The sequence below is a fragment of the Mesoplodon mirus genome (genome assembly GCF_964341445.2).
Source record: "Mesoplodon mirus genome assembly, chromosome: X".
NCBI lineage: Eukaryota > Metazoa > Chordata > Mammalia > Artiodactyla > Ziphiidae > Mesoplodon > Mesoplodon mirus.
In genome coordinates, this window is record NC_138981.1 from 59,907,125 (window position 1) to 59,930,386 (window position 23,262).

A 23,262-nucleotide genomic window follows, 5' to 3' on the forward strand; every position below is an offset into this window, starting at 1 on the left:
ATGGCTCACGGGCCCAGCCGCTCCGTGGCATGTGGGATCTTCCCAGACTGGGGCATGAACACGTGTCCCCTGCATGGGCAGGCGGACTCCCAACCACTGCGCCACCAGGGAAGCCCTGTAGCCTTTTTTAAGATTCCACACATAAGTGATATCATATATTTGTCTTTCTCGGTCTGATTTACTTCACTCAGTATGACAATCTCTAGGTCCATCCATGTTGCTGCAAATGGCATTATTTCATTCTTTTTTTATGGCTGAGTAATATTCCATTGTACATATGTACCACATCTTCTTTATCCATTCCTCTGTTGATGGACATTTAGGTTGCTTCCATGTCCTGGCTATAGTAAATAGTGCTGCAATGAGCATTGGGGTGCATGTATCTTTTCGAATTATGGTTTTCTCTGGGTATATGCCCAGGATTGGGATTGCTGGATCATATCGTAGCTCTATTTGCAGTTTTTAAAGGAACCTCCATACTGTTCTCCATAGTGGCTGTACCAGTTTACATTTCCACCAACAGTGTAGGAGGGTTCCTAAAGTGACTTATTTTTTTTCTTACTTCAGGTTGTCTCTTTGCATCAATGTGCTCCGAGTGACACCAGGGAAACTAAGGCAGCTTAGCAGACCTACTAACCCTCTTGCCCCCCCCCCACACACACACACAAACACACACACAGATAAGAATTCTCGCTTGGGGAATGGCTAAATAAAATGTGACATATTCATTAAATGGAATACAATACAGCAGTTACAGGGAATGAGCTAGAGGTATCAATAAGGATAGATCTCAAAAACATTTTTGTGTGAAAAAAGTCAGTTGCTGAATGTAATCATTTATTGCACACAAAACAATACTACATTTTTACTATGTAAGAGTATTTTTTTAAAAGGTCTAGAAGAGTACATATCAAACTAATGACAGTGCTAACTTCAAGGAGGGAGGAAAGGTGAATGGGAGAAGGGACCAAAGGGATTTTTTTTAAAAGGGATTTTTAGATTTTTCTGTAATGTTCTAAAATTTTAAAGAAGATCTATTTATGTTTTACTTGTGTAACTATAATTATTAAAACAGGACACAAATTTATATACATAACGTGAATATAAATATGTAAAAATATGGTGGTGAAAAAAATAAGGGAAGTATACAAAATCCTAACGATAGTTGTGTTAAGATGGTGGGTTTGTGGGTAATTATTTTATTCTATTTCTCTATTTTTTAAAAGTTTTTTTTGTTTTATGGCTGTAATGTTAATACAATAAAAATTCTTAAATAAAAAGTGAATCCAGGGACTTCCCTGGTGGCACAGTGGTTGGGAGTCTGCCTGCCAATGCTGGGGATACGGGTTCGAGCCCTGGTCCGGGAAGATCCCACATGCCATGGAGCAACTGAGCCTGTGTGCCACGGCTGCTGAGCCTGCTCTAGAGCCCGCGAGCCACAATTGCTGAGCCCGTGTGGCACGACTGCTGAGGCCCGCATGCCTAGAGCCCATGCTCCGCAGTAAGAGAAGCCACCACAGTGAGAGGCCGTGCATCGCAATGAGGAGTAGCCCCCCGCTCGCTGCAACTAGAAAAAGCCCCCGTGCATCAACTAAGACCCAACACAGCCATAAATTAATTAATTAATTAATTAATAAAAAAAATGAATCCACCTTTATTCTGCTGACATAGTATTATCACACATTAGATGTAGTTCTTAAGAGGCAGTGGGCTCTGGTATACAATTAGTGCCAGAAATAACAGCTCAATCTCACTTATGTAAAAAATTTCAATTGTCCTTGGTGACAGTCTCCAAGATTCAATTGGTCAATATAAAACCCCATTCTGCAGCTAATTCATACTGGCAGACACACTGAGACCCTACAGTTCCTAAAAACAGAGGGTCCATTGGAATATTTACGAGAATTCCCTTCTTATGCCCAGGACACCTGACTGGTTATGGGCTTTGAAAATTGTTCAGATCAAAAATGCCTCCTCTGGGGACCTCCCTGGCGGTCCAGTGGTTACGACTCCGCACTTCCAGTGCAGGGGGTTGGGGTTTGATCCCTGGTCGGGGAACTAAGATCCCACATGCCATGTGGCATGGCCAAGGGGGTAAAAAAAAAAACCCTCCTATGTGGTGTGGAACTCAGTTCCAAAAGCTGTTTCTTAAGAAAAATCTGGCTTCACCTGCACCCTACCTCCATGGGGATGCAAGGTCAACTTCCATGCAGGCAACAACACTGGTCAAGCTTCTCAACTTTCAAGCCAGAATGTTAACCCTGTCACCCAACCACCTGTTCATCTGGCTTCCAAAACATATGGATCCTGCCTCAGTCAACAACAGAGCATACCAACTCTTCTGGGCTTCATCAGAGAATAAATGTAGTCAGCCTCTGAGGTCCTGTCAAAACATGGCTGTGAGAAGAGATATTTATGGAATATATTATAAGGGACATTCTATCCATCCACTTCTTTAGGTGGCATTTTAAGTTGTGTCTTCAGAGCAAGTTAGAGCACCAGAAGGTTACATGCCTGAACCATATTAGCTCGGCCCCTGCAGAAATGCTTTAATGTTATACCCTTGGCTTTTAGCCAGGGCAGTTACAAGAAAGTAATATGAAAATCTCTTCTGTGTGCATTATAAAACTGTTACTGAGGACATTGTCCCTTATGGTAAATCCCACATGAGAAATTTCTTATGGAATTTAGTGTCAGCGATGAACCATTATGTAGCTGTTAAAAATTGTAATTCTAGAAGACTGAATATGAAAACGTGTTTATGATATGTTCATTGAAAAAAGAAACAACACAGAATGGTACATAGAGTCTAATTGCAGCCATGCAAAATTATTTGTGTCTGTGAACAAGGACGGAAAGCTATAGGCAAGGATGAAAATTGCATGAGGGCGATGGGATTACAAATCTTTTATTTTTTTCAAAAAATTTTGTTTGCTGTAGCCCTGTCTTTTCAAGTGAGGGAAAAAAGAATTTAGTGACGAAAATCTCTATCTCTCTTGAGGAATTGCCACGTGTCTTTCTTTCTGATAAGAAGAATTGTGTAATTTACTGTGTTTTCCCCGTTCCCCTGGGCGGCCCAGAAGATTAATTTAATGTTCAGTCATCGCACATTAGCTGCTTTTTCCTCTACATGCCTCTGATGTTCTACTTCTATAATCTGATGACATTTGTACTGTTTTTTTTTTTCTGGTAAAGTGCCTCAAATCCCTTATAGAAAGAGCAAAACGTAAGGCATTTCCCACATTTTAAAAGTTATACACAAAGAAAATTGGAAAAATATAAGAAAGTAAAAAGAAAAAATAACCACTGTTAACACTTTTGGGCATTTCTTCCTATTTTTTTCTCAATGTATTTTAAACAAAACTATGAGCATATAGCATATAAAGCATCACATCTAGCTCTTTTCATGTACTTTTAAAATACAAGCATCTTTTTGTGTATTGGAAGCTCTTCTGGTAATAAGCCTAGTAAGTATCATGCCATTAGAAGGTTGAAACCATAGAGGCCTATAGGAATGGTTAATGAGAAAGCTCAAAGGTCGGTTGAAAGAGCCAGAAACCTGAGAGATGAAGCTTTGTGGACCTTATTCCTGCAGGGGGCCAGGACAGAATTTGTGTGGGTGTGAAGTGTAAGCTCAGGGCAGTCTAAAGCCAAAAGGGCAATCTGGAGTCTTGTACCCATATCAAACATCACAGAAAATAGGATTTTAGACCTAGGAGAGACTTCAGAGATCACCTAATACAGTATTCCCATTTTACAACGGAGAAAAACAAAGCCAAAGAGGTGAATTGATTTGTGTAGGCTCTGGAGTCAGATGGCCTGGATATGCACCTCTGCCCTACCACTTAGTAACTCTGGATCTTAAGTAGGTCCCTGTACCCTCTCTAAGTCTCATTTTCCTCTGTGAAATGAAAATAGCAATAGCATTTAATTTACATGCTTATTGTGTGGATTAAACCAGATAATCCGTGTAAAGCACTTGACACGGTGCCTAATACATAATAAAAACTCAATAGATGTTACTTATTAACAGTAGTGTAATTATTATCATTATTCAACTAGTTTAGTGACAGAACAACGACAAGGACTCAGATCTCCTGACTCAACCTAGTGCTCTTTTTACTACATCAGATTGACTTCCAGGGTTTGGAAAGGACTGAAAGCTGCCTCGATCTTAGTAGTGGTGCCAACTCAAATCTACTTGGGGCTAAATCTTAGGACTTTAGTCTGGGGTGTACTTTATGCAAAAGCACGTAGCCTGGTGTCTGGAAATGTAGGCTCTTACGAAATGTTTATTAACTAAAAAGATTTTTAAAAACAACGACAGGGTTGGGAGGGTGTTGTTGGCTTCTACAAGAAGAACAAGAAATCTTTCACGGAAACACATAAAAGAAGGATTTAGGGAAGAGGGCTACAAAAACATGGATGTTCCATACACGTCTGTGAAGACCAGGGACAAGCTGAGGTTCCTTGAGCTTTCTCATTGTTATTTTTGTTAACCCCTTCATCTTCCTCTGTAGTTACTAGCAAAAACCCTATGCAAACCCTAGATGGGGGGAGGGGTGTTTTCAAAGCTGGGCAGGGTAAGAAAAAAGTGGGGAAATGTCTATCTCAATTCAAATGAATAAAGCCGGTTTGGCAGCAGGCTTGGGGGGTGGCACCCAGGTAGAAGAGTGGGTGGTGGCAGTGAAAGAGGCAAGAGAGCCAAACACCTTTGACCTTCAAGAGGAAAAAAACACGTGGGAATGGGGAGCCAGTTGAGATCATAAACTCTGGGCTTGCAACCGGGAAAAAGGCCTGTGCCCCCCATATCCTACCATATTTCTGTTTGTAACTTATAACTGTAGCAGTTTTCTGGGGCCCTGCTGTTGGTCCTCTTTTTTTTTTAGTTTTATCGGAGGATGGTTGGCTTACAATGTTGTGTTCAATTTCTGCAGTACAGCAAAGTGACTCAGTTATACATATATATATATATATATATATATATATATTCTTTTTCATATTCTTCTCCATTACGGTTTATCACAGGATACTGAACATAGTTCCCTGTGCTATACAGTAGGTCCTTGTTGTTTATCCATCCTATATATAATAGTTTGCATCTGTGTTGGTCCTCTTTCATGACCAACGTCTCTTCTATTTTCCAAGGCCACCTTGCTGACTCTCTCTCTTGACTAATATATATTCCAACACTGCCACAGTAATAAAGTGCATAATTCTGACCTCTCTGGATTCATGCTTTAAAGTCTTGGTGTTCTTACCATTCCATCGATCCTTCAGCTCACCCTCCTAAAGCATCTGGAGGTCCTATGGTTTATGATCATTTTCATCTGTCCGGAGTTACAAGGTATACCCTCATCTTAACAGTAAAGGCTCAATAAGCATTTGTGGATTGACTGAAGAATTTATACTTTAGTTGGGGAGACAATATGCCCTCATGAAATGAAAAGCCATGTAACCCCAAGCACAAAATGAAAGAATACAAACTGAGTTCATAGAGGCTCAGGAGATGCAAAGTTGTTAAGTGATCTGTCGGGTTGGGCTAGTTGGGGAAAGTTTCCAAGAGCATGTAAGTTTTGAGCTTTGAATTGGAAATTTAAGGTGATGGACATGAGTTGGTAGAGAGGTGGACCTTTTCAAACAAATGCACAAAGGGAGGCAACACAAGATATAACTCAAGCCACGACAGGTGCCTGCCCCACCCTGCCATTTCCCTGTCTCAGCAGCTCTTCATGATCTGCCACCACACCTGTTTCAGTGAGAAGAGAGCTCCTTGTGACCTAGTGCCCACCAGCCTCCCTCTTCTACCAAATTCACCACTCGTGCAGCACTTTCCAAGTACTCCAGGCTGTGCTGGAAGAGGCGTAGGCAGGAAATGTTCGCAGGCATTGTGAGCAACTATCTCCTGTCCCTCTAGTCTGGACCTCAGGTGGGAATACACAGTCTTCTGTTTACCCTCTATATGACAAATGCGTGTTGGAGTAGAAGAAGGCAGGAATATGTAGAACCAAGATGGTTATGTTACCATGAGCAGACTAATATCACTTTGAAGGTCTAGTGTGCTGTGGCCTCTGAAAAACTCCAGGTGGTATGGCTTTACAACCGTGATGGGAGGAAGGCCTGGTCATCACAGGGCACGTATCAAGCAACACTGCCAATGGTATAATGCTAGGCACTATACAGATAAGTTAAATTACAGTCCCTACCCCTAGGAGCTTGCCGTCTAACAGGAAAAATGGGACATGGCCAGGCAGTAAATAAATATGATACGTTTATTAAAACGTTATCAAATGCACAAGTGCAATGGTCACTCAATTCCTGACCTCATTCATTCAACAAACATTTATTGAATGTCTGTTATGTGGGCTCACAGAGATACATAAAACTCGTCTCTGCCTTCAAGGGGTTCACAGTTTAGTGGAAGAGACATACATACACATAAGCAAATAATTACAGTATAATATAGTTTATGCTATATAACATAAGCCTGCACAAAATGCTTGGGAATGCATAAAACAGAGAACTAACTGTACCTGAGGGAGACCAGGAAGGCTGAGTAAGAGTTTTCCAGAATAAGAGAATTGGGGAAGGGATGATGAGAGGGAGGACATCCCAGGATGTGGAGGGAAAGGTATAAAAGGGTATGTATGGCATTTCCAGGAAATTGTGTGAAACTCAAACTGGTCAGAACTTAATGTGCCCAGTGAAAGAGGAAGCAGGAAAGGTGGCCTGAATCTGAAGAGACCTGTATGCCTTGCTAAGGAGTTTGAACTTTATCACATAGGCAATGGGGAAAATCAAAGGAAGTTTTAAGCAGGGAAATGCTATGATCACATATAGGTGATATTCCAGTTCTCCTGCCTCCTAGCTGTGTGACTTTGGGCAAGTCACTAAATCTCTGAGCATTAGTGTCTTCGTCTGGAAAATGGGGATGACAGGGGTACCTACCTCACAGGGTTGATTTGAGGAGTAAAGGAGCTAGTTTATATAAAGCAGTCAGCACAGCGCCTGGCACATAATAAGTGTTCCATAAATTTTAGTTATTACCAGGAGTGTTTCTTAGAAGGGTTACTTTGTTGACAGCACAGAACATAAACTGCAGTTGGGAAAAGATTCATGGTGGGAGGTCTGATTAAGACGATGCTGCAATTTAGTCCAGTGATAAATAAGATCCTGAACTGGGATTTGGATGTGGGAGGTTAGGGAGATGAAAAGATGAAGGGTAAATCTAGCTTAGGAGACTGGGTAGATTAGGACAACCATTAACCAAATTCAGAGATAAGAGTATCCAGAGGATAGGGGTGTGGGTGCAGGAACAGATAATGAGTTCTGTTTGGAACCTGTTGAATGAGAAGTGAAGCCGCCGAAGATGGGAACCTGGAGAATATCAATATTTGAGGAGAGGCCAGAAGAGCCAGTGGAGAAAACTGGTTAGCAACCGCACTATCAATGGGAACTGCGTATGGGGAGTCGAGAGCGGTGGGGGAGACACCATCATCAGCTAACCATTTGTTTATGTTCCCCAAGCCCTCCGCCCATCTCCTCAACACGAAAACAAGCCTATTTAGTCAGTTCTTTGCTTCATGCTTCTCGGTTTTCTGCTTCTTGCAGGGACCGCATTTTTTCCTTTTGCCCTCTTCTGACGGAAAGACGGAACGGTCTAACATCTCTCGACACGTTCATCTAGGCGATCCCGAATCACAAGGGAGGAGGGGGGAAGGGGAGAAAAGGAAGAAAATGATTTTTAAAGAAAAGAAAAAGTCTGCGACGACCTCTAATAATTAAGGTTCCCCCTCTCTATATCCTGCCACGCCGCTCTCCTGCCACCCAGATCGGGCTCCTGGCCGCGAAGTAGGACGGGAGATGTAGTCCCCAAGCCCGACCAGGCTGGCACGACTAGAGAACTCTGTTTCCCAACCCGCTCTCCAGGCGCGTGCGCAGATGGCTGCCCCGGCGAGTGGTAAACAGAGACGTCAGGCGGGGGCCGCAGCTTGGAGCAAAACAAAAGGGAAACCCGGGGGGCGGGGGGTGGGGGGGGTTGATAGGGGGATTGGTGCGGGAATTCAAGAGGCTGGGGCCGCGGGGACGTGGACCCGAGTAAGAGTTGGGGGGAGGGAAGAGGCGGGGGGAGGGGGAGTCAGGGGAGGGGCGAGTGACGCGGGGGAGCGGGGCGGGGGGGAGGGCAGTGATCCGGGTGGAGGAAATTCGGGAGGAGTGTCCGGGGGGCAGCAACTTAAAAGGGGGAGGGAACTGCAGCTAAAGAGACGTTCGGTGATGGGAGCGCGATTTGTGAGGGGATACGGTGCCTCAGGTTTAAAAGAGCAGGAAGCTGAGTGAGAGGTTGGGGAAAAAGTGCCTTCGCTAGGCGAAGGTTACAGGTGGTGTCTCGGAAAGAGCTCCGAGGCTGCAGGCTGTTGTGGAGGAGAGTATCAGAGAACTAACTGTGTGCAAGGGACAGCTTAGGGGCTAGCGTCCAGGGGCGAGGGGGAAGTTCGAGACTTTCTGAGGACTGGCAGGAATGTGCCTCCTGGCCCTCGGTGCTTCCCCCCTGGGGGGAGGCATCGCGAGGGACTGTGGCAGGCTCCTCTGAACGCTGAGCGGCGGAGGTCCAACTCCACGTATGGATCCAGTGAATGAGAATTCAGCCAGAGAGGCTGCCGCGCTCGTAGACCTCGATCCCGACTTCGAACCCCAGAGCCGTCCCCGCTCCTGCACCTGGCCCCTTCCCCGACCAGAGCTCGCTCCCGAGCCGTCCGAGCCGGCCGAGGTGGAGTCAGGTCTGGGAGAGAAGGTACACACGGAGGGGCGCTCGGAGGGGCGCTCCCAGCCGACCCTGTTGCCCTCCCGGCTCCCTGACCCGGCAGGGGGCCCCCAGCCTGGGATCCTGGGGGCCGTAACAGGTCCTCGGAAGGGAGGCTCCCGCCGGAATGCCTGGGGAAATCAGTCATATGCAGAACTCATCAGCCAGGCCATTGAAAGCGCCCCCGAGAAGCGACTGACACTCGCCCAGATCTATGAGTGGATGGTCCGCACAGTGCCCTACTTCAAGGACAAGGGTGACAGCAACAGCTCAGCAGGATGGAAGGTAACTACGACCCCCTTACCTCCGTCCCAATACCCGTCTGCTCCTGGTCCCCCCAGTCTCCTTACCTTTACTCTGGGGCCCCTTTTACACCCCTAGCCCAGAGGTCCACCTTCCGTCGTCATTTAGACAAACATTTACTTAAGACATAGTATATGCCGCTGGGTGCTTGATGCTGGAGGATCACAGATGAATAAGACACTGTCCTAGCCCTGGAGAAAATTGAATTCTCTGCTCACTGCTCAACACTCCCAGCACTTTGGCTTGGGCTGCCCCAAACACTTATCCCCACAGAGAAGTCTTTATCCTATGTACAGCAGGAACTGTGTGGATTCCCCACAGGAACCTAGCCTTCCCTCCTCCCCCACCTCCCACCCCAACACCTTTTCTCCCATTCCTGTGGGATCACTTGGATTCCCTGCTTGCCTCCCAATACCTCAGGGTAGAAGTACTGTTCTAGGACTCTGCTACCCAAGAAGATGGAGTGAAGTGGCGAAAGGTAAAAAGAGTGATATCCATGTGGTAAGGTAGCAGATCTTATGCACTAAGAAAAAAGGGGGGGCTGCCTCGGTTTACCCTATATAATGCCAAGAAACTCTCCTTAGTAAGGGGCTATCCAAGTTGTGGGGGGAAGTTTTCATTTACTGTTGAGGAATATTCACGGAAAAGATAGATAGGGCTCTGACTTCAGAGCACAAGGTTGGGAGTTCCCTTGGCCTTCCATGAGGAAACTGCGAGGAAAGATCTCGCTAGATGCTCTGAAAGCTTGTCCTGAGAAATATGGGACTCTAATCACAAGATTTGGGAGCTTTAACTCCTTTTGACACCTTGTGCCCCCATAGGTGGTGAGATCAGCATGCAAGGAAATACAGAGGGTTGAGTGAGCAGAGGAGGGTCTTCTCCTAGGTATAAGAGATCAAGGGATCGGATCCGCAGTGTCCCTAGGGGTTGGGCAGAACAGAAAGCAGGACAGCTGACTGAGACCCTTGGCACTATTTCTGGGTAGACTGCCACGCCACAGTCTCAGCTCATACAGAGCTCCCCTCCTTGGACCCAGCCTACACAGCTGTTTTTCTTTTCCCTTAGGTTCATTTTCCAGGGTAGAAGAAATAACCATGAGTTGTTAGTTATGCTGCGGTAGTGTAGTCCCTCCTTAGAATTTACACGTATACGGGGTTTTTTAGTTTACAAAGTAATTAAAAATTTTAATTTCATTTATCTTCACAGCAATTCTGAGATTCCACATTTTACATATTAGGAAACCAAGGTACAGAAAGGTTAGGAAACTCGCCAAAATCGATACAATGAGGACTTGAACTCAGGTCTAACTATAAATCATATGCTCTTTCTGCTAATCCATGCTGCCATGGAATGATGGCAAAGCCAAATCAGGCCAAATCTGGGGCCTCCAAGGCCCTCACCTGCCAGTCCCCACCCCCACCCCACTCCAAGGGGGAGACCTCAAGACTGAGCTGGCTTCCCTGGTGATGTGCCAAGGTTACTACCACTCCACCAGGGGGCGGCACTCACCTAGAACAAGAAGGCTTAATTTAGGTGGCTGGGGGAGCAATTAGCAGTCGCCCCCCTTCCAACAGGTTAGAACGGTAGACTTCTAGGGAGCCGACCTCTCCAGGTAGGAGGCTGTACAATGTACTAGTTCCAAGGCCTAAAGAAGAGGGGATGAACAAATGGCACTCGTGGGTACTGAGTAGTAGGGAAAGGAATGAACCTTCTCAGTAGACCCAGAGTTAGAGGATGGAAAGGCAGGGGGTGCGGGGGGGTGGGTGGGAAATCACAGTGCCAAAAGTCACTGTGGTTCTCAGTTACTAAGAGCCCAGGCTGGATGGACAAGTGTGATTCCTTGAAGGAACCAAAAACACTAACGCAGCCAGAGGAGTTGGAATGCCATTACTACAGACAATGACTTCTAAAGAGCCCTGGAGCAAGAGGCTGCTTAAGCATCTTTCCCCAGGCAAAGGGTCTCCTTATCTAGAGCATCAGTCTGAAGCACATGAAGTGATTTCTGACTGTCCATAGCCTCAGCCTGCTAGTTGCTCCAAGCCCTTCTGGCCTCCTCCCAAGTTTCTAAACACTAAAGACCTTTGTGTGGGAGGTCAAATGCCCCTAAGGTTGGAGATCCTATGCACAAATTCCTGAGGAGAAGTGGGGAAAAGGAGATAGGAAAGAGAAGGGAGGTTCCTGGAGGGTGGGGTGGGGCGGACACAAAAGGATGGTGTAACTAGCCTGGAGCAGCCAGTAGAAATAAGCTGCTCTGGGGGCTCAAGAAGCTGCCAATCTCAGCTCCCTGGGCCCCTGGAGAAAAAAACTTATCTCTAGCAGAATATCAGCAGCGAGGGAGGAAGGAAGAACAGAGCTTCTAATACTCAAGGCACTCAAGAGCTGACGGAGCCTCAAGGGGAGATTCACCATCCGTCACCAGAGGGCCACCCACCGATCAGGCAACAAATATTGATTATGTACTGGGAGATTGGCACTCTGAGGGGGGCACTGCTGGGGGCTGCCCACTTGGACAACATGTCCTGGCATTTACACTTGATAAGACGAATTACTTGAAACCATAAACAGCATAATATAGATTAGGGAAATTTGCGGGGAATAGATGAAAAATGCTGTACAAGAAATTTGGCTGCAGAAGTCAAGCAACCACTTTAGAAAAGAGAGAGGACTTCAGCTTGATCTTGACAAGCTAGTAGAATTTAGAGAGGGGAGATCCTTCCCCGGGAGAAGGAGGGAGGGAGGGGAGGGATGGGCCTGGTGTATTTGAGGCACAGGGAGAAGCCTGGCCTGAATGTACTTGAGGGTGTGTGTCCAGGAATTGGGAGAAATCAGAAAAAAGGGATCTGCCAATCCTATAGAGAGCCGGGGCCCAAATGCCCTGTACAGAGTGGAGCCAGTTCAGAGGACTGGCTCAGGACAGGGTGGGTCTGTCCTGGGCTGCTGTTGCGCCACTGTCCTGTAAATTCCACCCAAGCCTGCACTCAAGGAAAGGGGTGGAGCTGTGGAACGCTCTTTCCCACTTGAGCCTAGTTCTTGCTGAACCAGGAGTGCGTCTTCCCAACGCCCACAAGCCCGAGACAGCCACCAGAGACTTGGAAGGGGTAGAGCGCTGTGAGCTCTTGGGGGGGGGGGGGCGGGGAGGGGGGCACGGTGCCCTCTGAGTAGCTCATTGCTCGGGTGGGAACTGTGTGTGGTCTCATCCCCTGCCACCATCCCCCACCCCTACCTTTGCCTCTTTTCCCCCTGGATTTGACTAGCTTTGCGTCTCCAGGAATGCCCCCGCTGCATCCCAGCGTCCTTTTAGACTGCACTGCCGGCCGCTGACCTCCCTTTCCTGTTGCCTCTGCCCCCTCCAGAACTCGATCCGCCACAACCTGTCCCTGCACAGCAAGTTCATCAAGGTTCACAACGAGGCTACCGGCAAGAGCTCTTGGTGGATGCTGAATCCAGAGGGAGGCAAGAGTGGCAAGGCGCCCCGCCGCCGGGCAGCCTCCATGGATAGCAGCAGCAAGCTGCTCCGGGGCCGCAGCAAGGCCCCCAAGAAGAAACCAGCCGTGCTGCCAGCTCCGCCCGAAGGTGCCACTCCGAGGAGCCCTGTTGGCCACTTTGCCAAGTGGTCAGGCAGCCCTTGCTCTCGAAACCGCGAGGAAGCTGATGTGTGGAGCACCTTCCGTCCGCGAAGCAGTTCGAATGCCAGCACTGTCAGCACCCGGCCCTCCCCCAGGAGGCCAGAGCCTGAGGTGCTGGCGGAAGAGGAAATGCCAGCCTCGGCCAGCAGCTATGCTGGGGGTGTCCCTCCCACCCTAAAAGAAGATCTGGAGCTGTTAGATGGGCTCAATCTCACATCTCCCCATTCCCTGCTGTCTCGGAGCGGCCTCACTGGCTTCTCTTTGCAGCATCCTGGGGTTTCAGGCCCTTTACACACCTACAGCACCTCCCTCTTCAGCCCAGCAGAGGGGCCCCTGTCAGCAGGAGAAGGGTGCTTCTCGAGCTCCCAGTCCCTGGAGGCCCTGCTCACCTCTGATACGCCACCACCTCCTGCCGATGTCCTCATGACCCAGGTAGATCCCATTCTGTCCCAGGCTCCGACACTTCTGTTGCTGGGGGGGATACCTTCCTCCAGTAAGCTAGGCACAGGGGGTGGCCTGTGTCCTAAGCCCCTAGAGGCTCCAGGCCCCAGCGGTCTGGTTCCCACCCTTCCGATGATAGCACCAGCACCGCCTCCAGTCATGGCGGGTGCTCCCGTCCCCAAGCCCCTGGGGGCTCCTGTGCTCACGCCTCCTACTGAAGCTCCAAGCCAAGACCGAATGCCTCAGGATCTCGATCTTGATATGTACATGGAGAATCTGGAGTGCGACATGGATAACATCATCAATGACCTCATGGATGGGGGCGAAGGACTGGACTTCAACTTTGAGCCAGGTACGGCACCTCCGAATCACGGTAGCATCTCACAACCTATACCTCCTCCTAGGTGTCCAGCTAGTCCTGTGATTGAGCAAAGGAGAGGTAGAACAAGGGGTAGCTGGAGGTCCCGGGGAATTGGAGGGACGATGTCATGTTAGAGTGGCATAGTTTCCAGATGGGACCTCCAGGCCCCTCAGCAGTGCTCACCCCTACAAGGTAGCATGGGAGAGGTGGGGAAGGGGCCGTCTCTGTTTTCCTTGGTGTGGATCTTGAGGGTGGAAAGTTGTCATGCCCCAGAGGAGCCTCTTACGTTGTCCTCCGTTTTCTCTTCCCACAGATCCCTGAGCCATTGGCTGGCAGCTTTATTCCCTGCTTCAGAGACGGAGCCAGGCGTGCCCATATCCACTCTTTACCCTTGACCCCTCCCTGGGAATTTGGGACCCTGCTTTAGAGCTAGGGTAGGGTCTGCTCACCTGGGTGTTGAGGAAATTATAAAGCTGGGGGTGGGGAGGGGAAGGGGAGGGGGAAAGGGAGAGGGTTTATTCTCACTGTGCCAATTAGGGGGTAAGGCCCCCCTCTCAGGAGCCATCCTCAGGCCCCCCACCCCATTCCCACCCCATAGGTTTTGTAGCAGGGGCGGGCAGTACTGTTGGAAATGTGAAGTCACCAGTGGCCTTACCCCTGCCTTCGGGAGCAGGATTTTTTGTAGAGTCTTATCTGAGCTGGTCCAGGCTGGGTTGAGCCTGGGATTTTTATGCAGTGGCCCCTTGTGCCAGTGGTGTGGGATTGTGCGGGGGTGGTAATGGGGAGCTGGAAGGGCCAAGGTCTGAAGCCTGGAGTGGCTCACCAGGCCAAATCGCCCTTGGAAGGCTACAGATAACAGAAAGGCTTTTTATAAACTTTTAAAGAAATATAAACACAAATATAGAGATTTTTAACAGTGGCAAGGTGCTAGTGATGGGGAGAATGCTTTTTTCTTTCTGAAGGCTTTGTCCTAGTGACCTGATGCAAACACTACAGACATTACTCCGGGAAACATGGGGGAAGTAGGGGAGAGAACCCCAGGTCAGCAGAGAGCAGGGGGCAAGGGGAAGAGCTCCCGTGAGGACCAGCTGTAAAACACGGCCTACACGGAACTAGCTTGGAGTTTCCCTAAGCCAGGTCCCCTCACTCTGTCACCTTGTGCCTGGGAGTGTGTGGTGTTGGGGCACAGTCACACTCTCGTGTGACCCCCTGTGGGTTCGTGCTGTGGTGGGAGAGTGCGTTGAGGGCCAGGAATGAGTCTGTGGCCTTGGAAGGGGGTGGGAGGGGGGAGAAGTGAAGGAGGGAAGGATTTAGGGTGATAAAGTTAGGCACAGAGACCTCCCTGTTCAAGGCCCCAGACAGCTGTCCCTGCCCTTCTTCCCCTTGCCTGACTGCAGGGGTTATGTGGAAGTGTGTGCAGTAGCAGGCAGGGGGAGGGGCGGAACAGGGAAAGGGGAGCTGGGGAGCTTGGCTGAGGGTCTGGGAAATGAGCAGGGATGGAGGGGAATGTGGATCAGGTTTACTAGCACCTGCTAGGAAAGGCCATCTGGGGCTCCTTCTCCACCCTAGCCCCCAAAGCAGCCCCTCCCCCAGTCCCCTTTGCATTGTCCCCTCCCCCGCCCCTGCTGTGGGTTCCCATCATTTCCTGTGTCAGCGCCTGGCCTACCCAGATTGTATCATGTGCTAGATTGGAGTGGGGAAGTGTGTCAAATCAATAAATGAATAAATTCAATAAATGCCTATAACCAGCTCTGGTTTCTGCTGCCTCGCTGTTCCCCGCGGATATCGGAGGGGGAGGTAGGGACTGCCCAGAGGCAGACTGGTGGGGGGTGGGGGAATTTCAGACGGGGACTTGGTGGAGTGTGGTGGGGGGAGGGAAGATGCCCATCCGTCACCTAACCCCAGCAGGAGTAGGCGGGCTGTGATAGGCCTCCCAGGGGGAGGTAGTCTGGTTGGAGAAGACCCCACCCCCCACTCTGTCCCTCAAAGGCTCATTGTGCTAGACTTTGCTGTCTTTCCTCACCCCCCACCCATGTGCTCGCCCTCGCTGCTCCTACCCACCCTGAGAGCCTCCACAATGCCTGGCGCAGACTTAAGCCTTGGTGCGGATATTGGGAGAAGAAGTCTTTCTTGAAAAAAGGAACCTCACATTAAATGCCAGTAATTTCATACCTAGTATTGCTGCTCTCACTTGGTCACTTTATTTTGTTAGCAATTTTTATCCCTACTACGGATAAAGTTCGCTCTGGCCTTAAAGAGTGGACCACTGCGAGTGGTCCCCTCTTCATCTGAGTGTCCTGATGATTTGGACTGGAAAAGGATAGGGTCAGTAAGTAGAGAAGGAGGCCCCTGCAGGGAAGCTTTTTACAAACTAGGGCCGAAGGCAGGACAAAAGAGGTGAGAGGCAGGTCTTGGGCATGGATGTTGGATTTGGAAAGGAAATTCATCCCAGAGGGCCACGGTGGAGGAGCCTTCGGTAGACTGGCGGGGAAAGGAGGTTGCCGGGACAGACCATGTTTGGGAAGTCTTACTGGGAGTTTCACCGACTGGAATGAACTGGAGCGACTTTCTTGGCTTCTTGTCTTCTACGCATTTTCATTTTACCCCTCTGCAGGAGGTCACATTGTGTATGCAAGGCATCTAGGAACCAGGAAAAGGCACCCTCACCTCTGAGGACTGGAGACCTTCCCTTCCCATCCTGTCCCTCCCATCGTTCAAATGATCACTTGGAGTAACCGGGCCTAAAGCTAGGCTGAGGAGTGACCTGAAGGTGCCTAAGCTTTGCTCTTTTCAGTGGCAATCGGGACACCAAGACTCCAAGAGCGAAAGGTGAAGGGAAAGATGGGACTGATGTGGTGGGGATAGGGAGATGTACTGAGGAGATGGCTGAGAAACAGCGAGGAGGGATGAGTGACACAGGCACACTGCACCTGGTTTGAGCTAAACATCCCTTCTGAAGTGGCCCTAGACCCTATTCCCCTTTTCCTAGGATCTTGTGATCCTACCTGATGGACTACACCAGCCCCACCCTATATTCTCCATCACCCACCGTTATACAGTACCCTCCATGTGCCTTCTTCCTCCATCATGCTCCTTACCAATTAGCTTGGGTTCTGGGTTCTTCAGGAGGGGCACAAAAGCTCTGTAGACATTCTCAAGTCCAGTTCCTGTGAACATGGCAGTGCACGATCCCCAGCCCCCGTCACCCAGCCTCCACCCTTCCAAAGCCCAAGATTTCAGGACCCTAACACTCAACACTACCTTGAGCTGGTGTACCTTCTTTTCTCCCCTCTGGTCCATCCCTAGGTCAGGTCAGGGGGGGGGAGCGGTGCACAGAATGTGCTAACCTAACCAATGTCATAGAGGCAGTGCCCTTCCTTAGGCTGACTAGAGACGGTCAATTTGGATCTGGTTGAGGGGCCCTATTTGAAGGACCAAGTCCACAGTCCATCTTTGGGGCCTTACTCTATCTCTGGGGAATGCTCCCAAGCCGCTACCTGCTAACTCATGCTCCACCCTACAAACGTAGTAGGTGTTTCGAGCTGTAAGGAATTTGTTGGCATAGTCCCCAAGGGTCTTCATCAGGAAAAACAGCTGCATCGTCCCCATTGCATCACACAAATCGATGGTGTCTGGAGGGAGACCACAGGGTAACTGGGGCAGCTAAGGAGGGAGAGAGGGAGCAAAAGAGGCCAGTGATCCTATTCAGAACGTGTTGGAGGAAGCTGTCGGGATTCAAGGAGCTCTCTTCTTGCCAGGAGGAGGACTTGAGGGCTAGAGATGACCCTGCTACTTCTGACCCTTGGCCATGAGTCCCCTCCCCACACTTCTCACCTGTTTTAGGCAACCCCACTTCATGATGGACATAATGCAGCAACAGGAGGACAGAACAATTAGTATTGGCCAGAAACTGTTGATTATCTGAGAAGAGATGGCACACGGGGCATGTGGTCCTTCCTCAGTTATACCATCTCTGTGATCTCCACTGCCCTCCAACATCCCCAACCCTACACATAGACTCCAGCTCTGTGGTACCCCTCACCTCCATGTTTGATAAAGATGAACATGCTCTGAAGATCTTCTCACTCTTCAGAGAGTCTTAATAAGTCATGGCAGAAGGAGGGTGTTCTAGAGGCCTTGGGGGGCCAAGTGGGCCCATAAGGTCGGGGGACTGGAGAGGAAGATGCATTAAATTGGCTGAGGAGGTCCAGACTGGGCAAACAGGAGAGAGCTATGGGCAGCTGTGGATAAGCAGCATCCCTAGGGGTGGGGCCTGAGGCTGCAGCTGAGGGATTATGAGGTCAGAAGTGGTATGTGTGACAGAAGGTGAGGTAAGGCTAAGGAGAGAAGAACCTGGGTGGGGTCTATAAAAGATTTGTTAAAATGGGGGCAACAACAGCAACAAAAGAAAATGGGGGCAGCATGGTAAATCTAACTCTAAACTGACCCTTAGAAGGAGTGTAGGACACCTAGAGAAAAGTCCGTTTCTGGAACAGCACTCTTTTCGAGTGAGTCTGTAGTGCCGCTGCCTCCGCGGCATGAGTCCACCGCGCCTCTTTCCTCCCCTCGGCACCATGCCTCCCACTCGCATTGCACCCCACGTTTCCCTTGCTCCCCCCCCACAACAGCAGACTTCCTTGATGATTATCAACAGAACTTTTATTTCTCATTCATTCCTGGAACAGTTGAAGGGTAGATGGAAAGGGGGAGGGAGGGAGGGACAGCAGAAGCAATGCTGTGAGGAGGAAGGGCTGGGCTGGGGGAGGTGAGAAACATGGACAGGGCAAAGGGGCAATTCTCAAGTAGGAGATATTGAATGAGAAGGTAGTTATAGGGGGCACAAAATTCAAAATCAGCCACAGGGGGGCGAGGTGAGCACTGGACCCAGGTTGGTTGGATGAGGGCAAGTTAGTAAAATTTAGGGCTGCAGGGCCCTGGGGTTCTGTCAGGGTGTCAGGGCTCAGGTTTCAGGGTGTAACATGGAGGAGCCCAGTAGGGGCTGTGCTGGCTGCAGGGGGAGCCCCCAGGCCCTTCCCCTCCTTTTGGGGGGATCTCACTGACGTGGCAGAGCCGTTCACTGTAGTCTGGCTGCAGACTTTCTGCCAGTCCCTTAGACACACCACTCCAGGCCTAAAGACAGATATCTCCAGGTCAGGGCTCAATTAGAAGCAGGAAGCAAAAGACCCAGGCTCTGTGCCAGGGGAACTCTCCCAAGATCTGCAACCACTGTGATTACAGAAGGGACACACACACTCCCGGGCCCTCAATACCACTGTTTCCATCTGCCTCAACCAATCTAGGATCAGTTCTTCTGGGTGTCTCTCTGCGTCTAGCCCATCCCCCAACTGGTCGGCCACATCCTGTTAGCGCAGGCCTCCCTCCCCTCCCCTCTGCCCCCCATGCTCTGTCTGTCTAGCTGGCAGGCAGTTGGCCATTGACAGACTGCAGTCTGCCTATGACAATGTTCTCACCGAAAAGTTCCCGTGGTATTCAGTAACCAGATCCTCTAGGTTCTTGAGGGTAGGAATTCGGGGCATCGTCCTGAGTGGGGAGAAAGAGGGAGCAGGAACACATCGGTTACGCTCCTTTATCACCCTTCTCGCAGTTCTCCCACATGGAATGAAGTGATTCTGTGTTGTCTGCGCCTGCATCTTCCTTCCAACACCATGCCCACTTGGGTGATCCCTCATCCCTTACTGTCCTGCCCTCTAGTCCTGGAGACCCGGTAATAACCCTCTTCCCCTACTCCCAGCCCCCACCTCATTTTTCTGGGATTCCGAATTCTCACCGTTCCAGCCAGCAGTACAAACAGATGAGGATCACGATGAATGCCATGGAGACAAGGGGGATCAGCACAGTTTTCTGTGCAAACAACGAAGGAGTCTCAGGATTCTCAGGATTCTCTATGGAAAAGAGGAAAGGAAAGGAGACCGAACATTTGTAGTGCCCCTACTACGTGCCAACATTTAGAGCCCCAACTTGGTGCCAGACACTGTGCTAAACGCTATCTGTATACTTAATCCTCATAACTCCTGAGCGGGGCGGGGAGCAATTATTATCTCCATTTTACAGATGAGGAAACAGAATCAAAGAGGTGAGTGATGTGCCCAAGGTCAAAGACGTAGGAAGTGGCAGAGGCAGGTTTAAACCCTAGATGTGCCTGATTCCAAAGCCATCTTTACCATGCAGGCTTTCCGGGAATGCTGCAGGGAAATTTTATACATTCTGTATCCCCTTTGAGGACCCCCTCAGCCTCCTTCCCAATCCACACCCCTACTGTAACAACACACTGATCCAACCCTACACAGAAAAATCCTGCTTCCTGGGGGTTGGAGTTGAACAGGGAGGGGAGATGAGCCACCAAGTTTGGGGGCTTAGGGGTAGGGAGGTAGGGCAAAAGACAGTGGTGCTAGAAAGGCTCCTGGGCTCATGGGTCGGGGTGATGTATTAGGCCCATTTCACCCTTTGAAGTATTGCTTCCCCAGTGGATGGGGCAGCTCCAGTCACTCCAATGCTGAGCGCTTCCACAGAGTGGGTTATAGCGGCTTCGAACACGGAACGTGTAGAATTTCTGTGCATCCACGCTAGGCAGAGAGAAGCTATGTCTGTGACCCACGGCTTGTTCCTTGAGGAGAAAGAGGGTGAGGGAAAGATGGGTGTCTATAAAAGAAGGGAGAATGGAAACTGCTGCCCCCCACCCCCACCCCAGGTCATCTTCTGGTTCTTCCCAGTTTCTCCCTCCTCTCTTGACTACTTAAGCCACACTGCTCCCCTCACTGCCTAGAATTTAATGCCTCCTTAAAGGCTCGCTTTTGTTTACTTGCCTTTCTGGCTTTGGGAAGAGCATGGGTAGGGAAACCTTGAGGAAAACTCACGGGTGATGAGAGGGAAAGGAGTCAGAGGAGGGTGGAAGGTGGGCAGGGGAACTGGGAGGCACAGAACAGGAGCTGGGGATCAAACTTTCCTATTGGCTAATTGAATCCTTCATCCCCACTTGCTCAGCCTGAGCTGCCATCCCCACGCACTCACAGTCCAGCTATGGTCCCGGTCACTCCGGTACTGCACCAGGTGCTCCAAACAATGGTCCAAGTGTCTGTTGCTCCAGCTCAGTTCTAGCTGGAATTCACTCAGGTTGCGAAGTGTCAGGTTCTCCGGAGCCCAGGGGATCACTGGAGATATGTGTGCGTGTGTGGTCATTCCCCTGGCCTAGACAAGTCAGGATCCTGAAGGTAGTGTGCCTGAGCCCTCCTCCCTTCCCCATTCTATTCCTCGCCTCTTTTCTGCCGAAGTACCCTTATGGTGAAAGAACACTAGTTTATATACCCCTTTCCTCAATACCCCACAATATACTTTGACCCTCCTTTCCAAATTACCCAGATCCTGCAGTTTTAGCAACTGTTCGGGCTGCCTCCTGTGTTCCCGTGGGTCCTGGAGCTGGACAACAAATGTTTGGTAGAGATGGATCTCCTTTTTTCCAAACCAACAGCCAGAAGTGATCCCTTCAGAGAATAGATAGAGGCCACACTCTTGGAGTTTATCATCATCATTAAAGTTCTTGTACCTAGAGAAAGATTTCAAGGAAGAAGAACAGTGGGGTAAACTTGGGTACTCCGGATTTCCACAGCCCAGCCTCAGCTCCTCTGAACTGACTTACGACTTACCCCTTACGAGAAAACAGTGGGGAGCCTGGGATACTCTTGGCCCCCACGCGGTCTCTCACATCTAGCCCACCTCCTCTTCCTCCCCCGTGCGATCCCCTCTCCCCTTCTCATACCCATAATGCAGAGTCAGGTTGGTGGGGTGGGGCTCAGAGCTGCTGTTCCAGGTGCAATTCATGTACTCGACATTGAACACAAAACACTGAACCTTTGGGAGGGGCAGAGTGGAAACACTGAGGGTCCCAGGGGGTGTAGAGGTCAGGAAGAAGTCTAGGTTGGGGAGAAAATGAAGTGGGGGAGGGGAAGAGAAGACACGATGGTCAGAAGAAGCAGCGTGAGGCAGGGAACCCTTCCCCTTGCCCTCCCCATGGTACACTTAAAACTCTGCCTGCATCCTTCTAATGTCCAGTGGCAGGTTCCAGAATTCAGTAAGACCCCTTCCCACAGCTCCCCTTCTCACCAACCTCCTCCAGTCCCAGGTTTCCCACCAGCTGTGATGTCTTCATTCCCATTGGGCGTGAGGACCTTTGGCTTCAGCCCCACCCCCAGCAGAGGCAGCTGCAGAAATAAGAGGGATCTGAGTGGCAATGGTGGCTTCAACATGGCGCTTACTCTTCGTTCCCTGGGTGTAGACTGTGTCAGGAACCTGGGCCCCTTACCCACTACCCCTCCCCACCCACACATTTCCTTCTGTCATAACTTCCGGTGGAAAGAACCTTAGAAGCCAGAGCTTTACGGAGGGTGTGGTGAATGTGTGCTATGACACAGGCTAAATCCTCTGGGAGATTAGGTGTTAATCTAATCTGTAGAAGTAACACCACCACTGTAATGTGGTGTTAAGTAGAGACTAAAGCTGGGTATCCAATATTGTCACAGACCCAAGAAGCCTCAGACTACCTAGATCCTGGGAAGGATCTGCTCATCACCACCCCTGTTCCCGGCCACCTTCTCATCTAAATTATTTTATCCCATATAGTGGAGGGTCTGAACCTCCCTCCATCCTATGCTATGCTCCTTCCTTGGTTCAGTCACCCTGAAACCGCTATCAAAGCTCTACTGTCTTGGCTGGATGGAAATTGCAGTCTTGGCTCCCATGGGCACATCTATAGCTATCTTTCCTCTGACCTTATCCAAACCAGAATAGCCACCCTTAGCTGTTGCGAGAGTTGGGTCCCCATTGTGACTGGTGAGGGGGTCTGACTTAGAAGTAGATTCTGGAAATGAAGGAACAACAATACTGGCTTCAAACTCCTCATCTTCCCCTGAATCTGCTTCTCTTCCTGTGTTCTGTATCTCAGTTAATGGTATCATCACCCTCTCAGTCACCCAGACTTCAAACCTCAAAGTCATCTTCGATTCCTCCGTCTCTCTCACCCTGAGAATCCTATCAGCTCTACTTCTGTTGTGTTTCTCGCAGTCGTGTCCTCCTTTCCATGACCACAGCCACGGTGCTAAATCAGCCTTTCATTCCCTGTAGTCACGATTAGTACTAGAACCCACTAACTGGGCTCCCTTTCTAAAGGCCCCCTGCTCTCTAATCCACTCTTTATTCTGTTGCCAGATGTATCTTCCCCCAAACGCAGAGCTGATTGGAGACACTATTTACATAAATAGTTTATTTAGTAAACATTTATTGAGCCTTTAATATGTGCCAGGCACTGTGCTTATGTTCTAACCCACCCTAATTTTCCGTGGGTTTAAATTCCTCAGGGTTAGCGCAAATGTTACCTCCTCCAATGTCTTCCTCTTCCCAATCAGAATTAATTTGTCTTTCCATTGTGATTCAATAGCATTGTGTTATTGTTACTTTTATTTATGTGCTGGTTTTATTATTTTTTATTTATTGTTATTTGTTACTTTTATTACAGCACTCTATCTTTTCTCTAAAAGGCAATACCATCATAGAAAGAATATCAAGAGTCAAGAAAAGTATGATATCACTTATATGTGAAATCTAAAAAAATACAACAGGGAATTCCCTGGTGGCCCAGTGGTTAGGGCTCCCGCGCTTCCACTGCAGGGGGCACGGGTTCCATCCCTGGTGGGGGAACTGGGGAACTAAGATCGTGCGAG

At 49.4% G+C, this 23,262-nt stretch overlaps 3 protein-coding genes across 4 annotated transcripts; 1 reads left to right on the forward strand and 2 right to left on the reverse strand.

The window, feature by feature from the left end:
* Nucleotides 1-8,203: 8,203 nt before the first annotated feature.
* Nucleotides 8,204-15,269, forward strand: FOXO4 (forkhead box O4). The gene is made up of 3 exons (XM_082610664.1): nucleotides 8,204-9,085; nucleotides 12,457-13,522; nucleotides 13,845-15,269. The coding sequence occupies exons 1-3, from the start codon at nucleotides 8,621-8,623 to the stop codon at nucleotides 13,850-13,852; spliced, it is 1,539 nt and encodes a 512-aa protein (XP_082466790.1). The 5' UTR covers nucleotides 8,204-8,620; the 3' UTR covers nucleotides 13,853-15,269.
* Nucleotide 15,270: 1 nt separating this feature from the next.
* On the reverse strand, nucleotides 15,271-17,598 carry LOC309796204 (uncharacterized protein CXorf65 homolog; the record flags this gene model as incomplete). The annotated part of the gene is made up of 5 exons (XM_082609261.1): nucleotides 15,271-15,335; nucleotides 16,630-16,698; nucleotides 17,029-17,163; nucleotides 17,366-17,452; nucleotides 17,574-17,598. 5 exons carry the CDS (start codon nucleotides 17,596-17,598, stop codon nucleotides 15,271-15,273), a joined length of 381 nt encoding a protein of 126 aa, XP_082465387.1.
* Nucleotides 17,599-18,174: 576 nt separating this feature from the next.
* On the reverse strand, nucleotides 18,175-21,825 carry IL2RG (interleukin 2 receptor subunit gamma). Of its 2 annotated transcripts, none has more exons than XM_082610117.1 (8): nucleotides 21,678-21,825; nucleotides 21,306-21,459; nucleotides 20,905-21,092; nucleotides 20,561-20,700; nucleotides 19,994-20,156; nucleotides 19,320-19,434; nucleotides 19,003-19,072; nucleotides 18,175-18,661 (listed from the first exon to the last, which is right to left on the reverse strand). In XM_082610117.1, exons 1-8 carry the CDS (start codon nucleotides 21,790-21,792, stop codon nucleotides 18,485-18,487), a joined length of 1,122 nt encoding a protein of 373 aa, XP_082466243.1. In that variant the 5' UTR covers nucleotides 21,793-21,825; the 3' UTR covers nucleotides 18,175-18,484. The 2 variants fall into 2 exon arrangements, with proteins under 2 accessions (XP_082466243.1, XP_082466242.1); XM_082610116.1 differs by having other exon boundaries at nucleotides 21,654-21,808.
* Nucleotides 21,826-23,262: the final 1,437 nt, after the last annotated feature.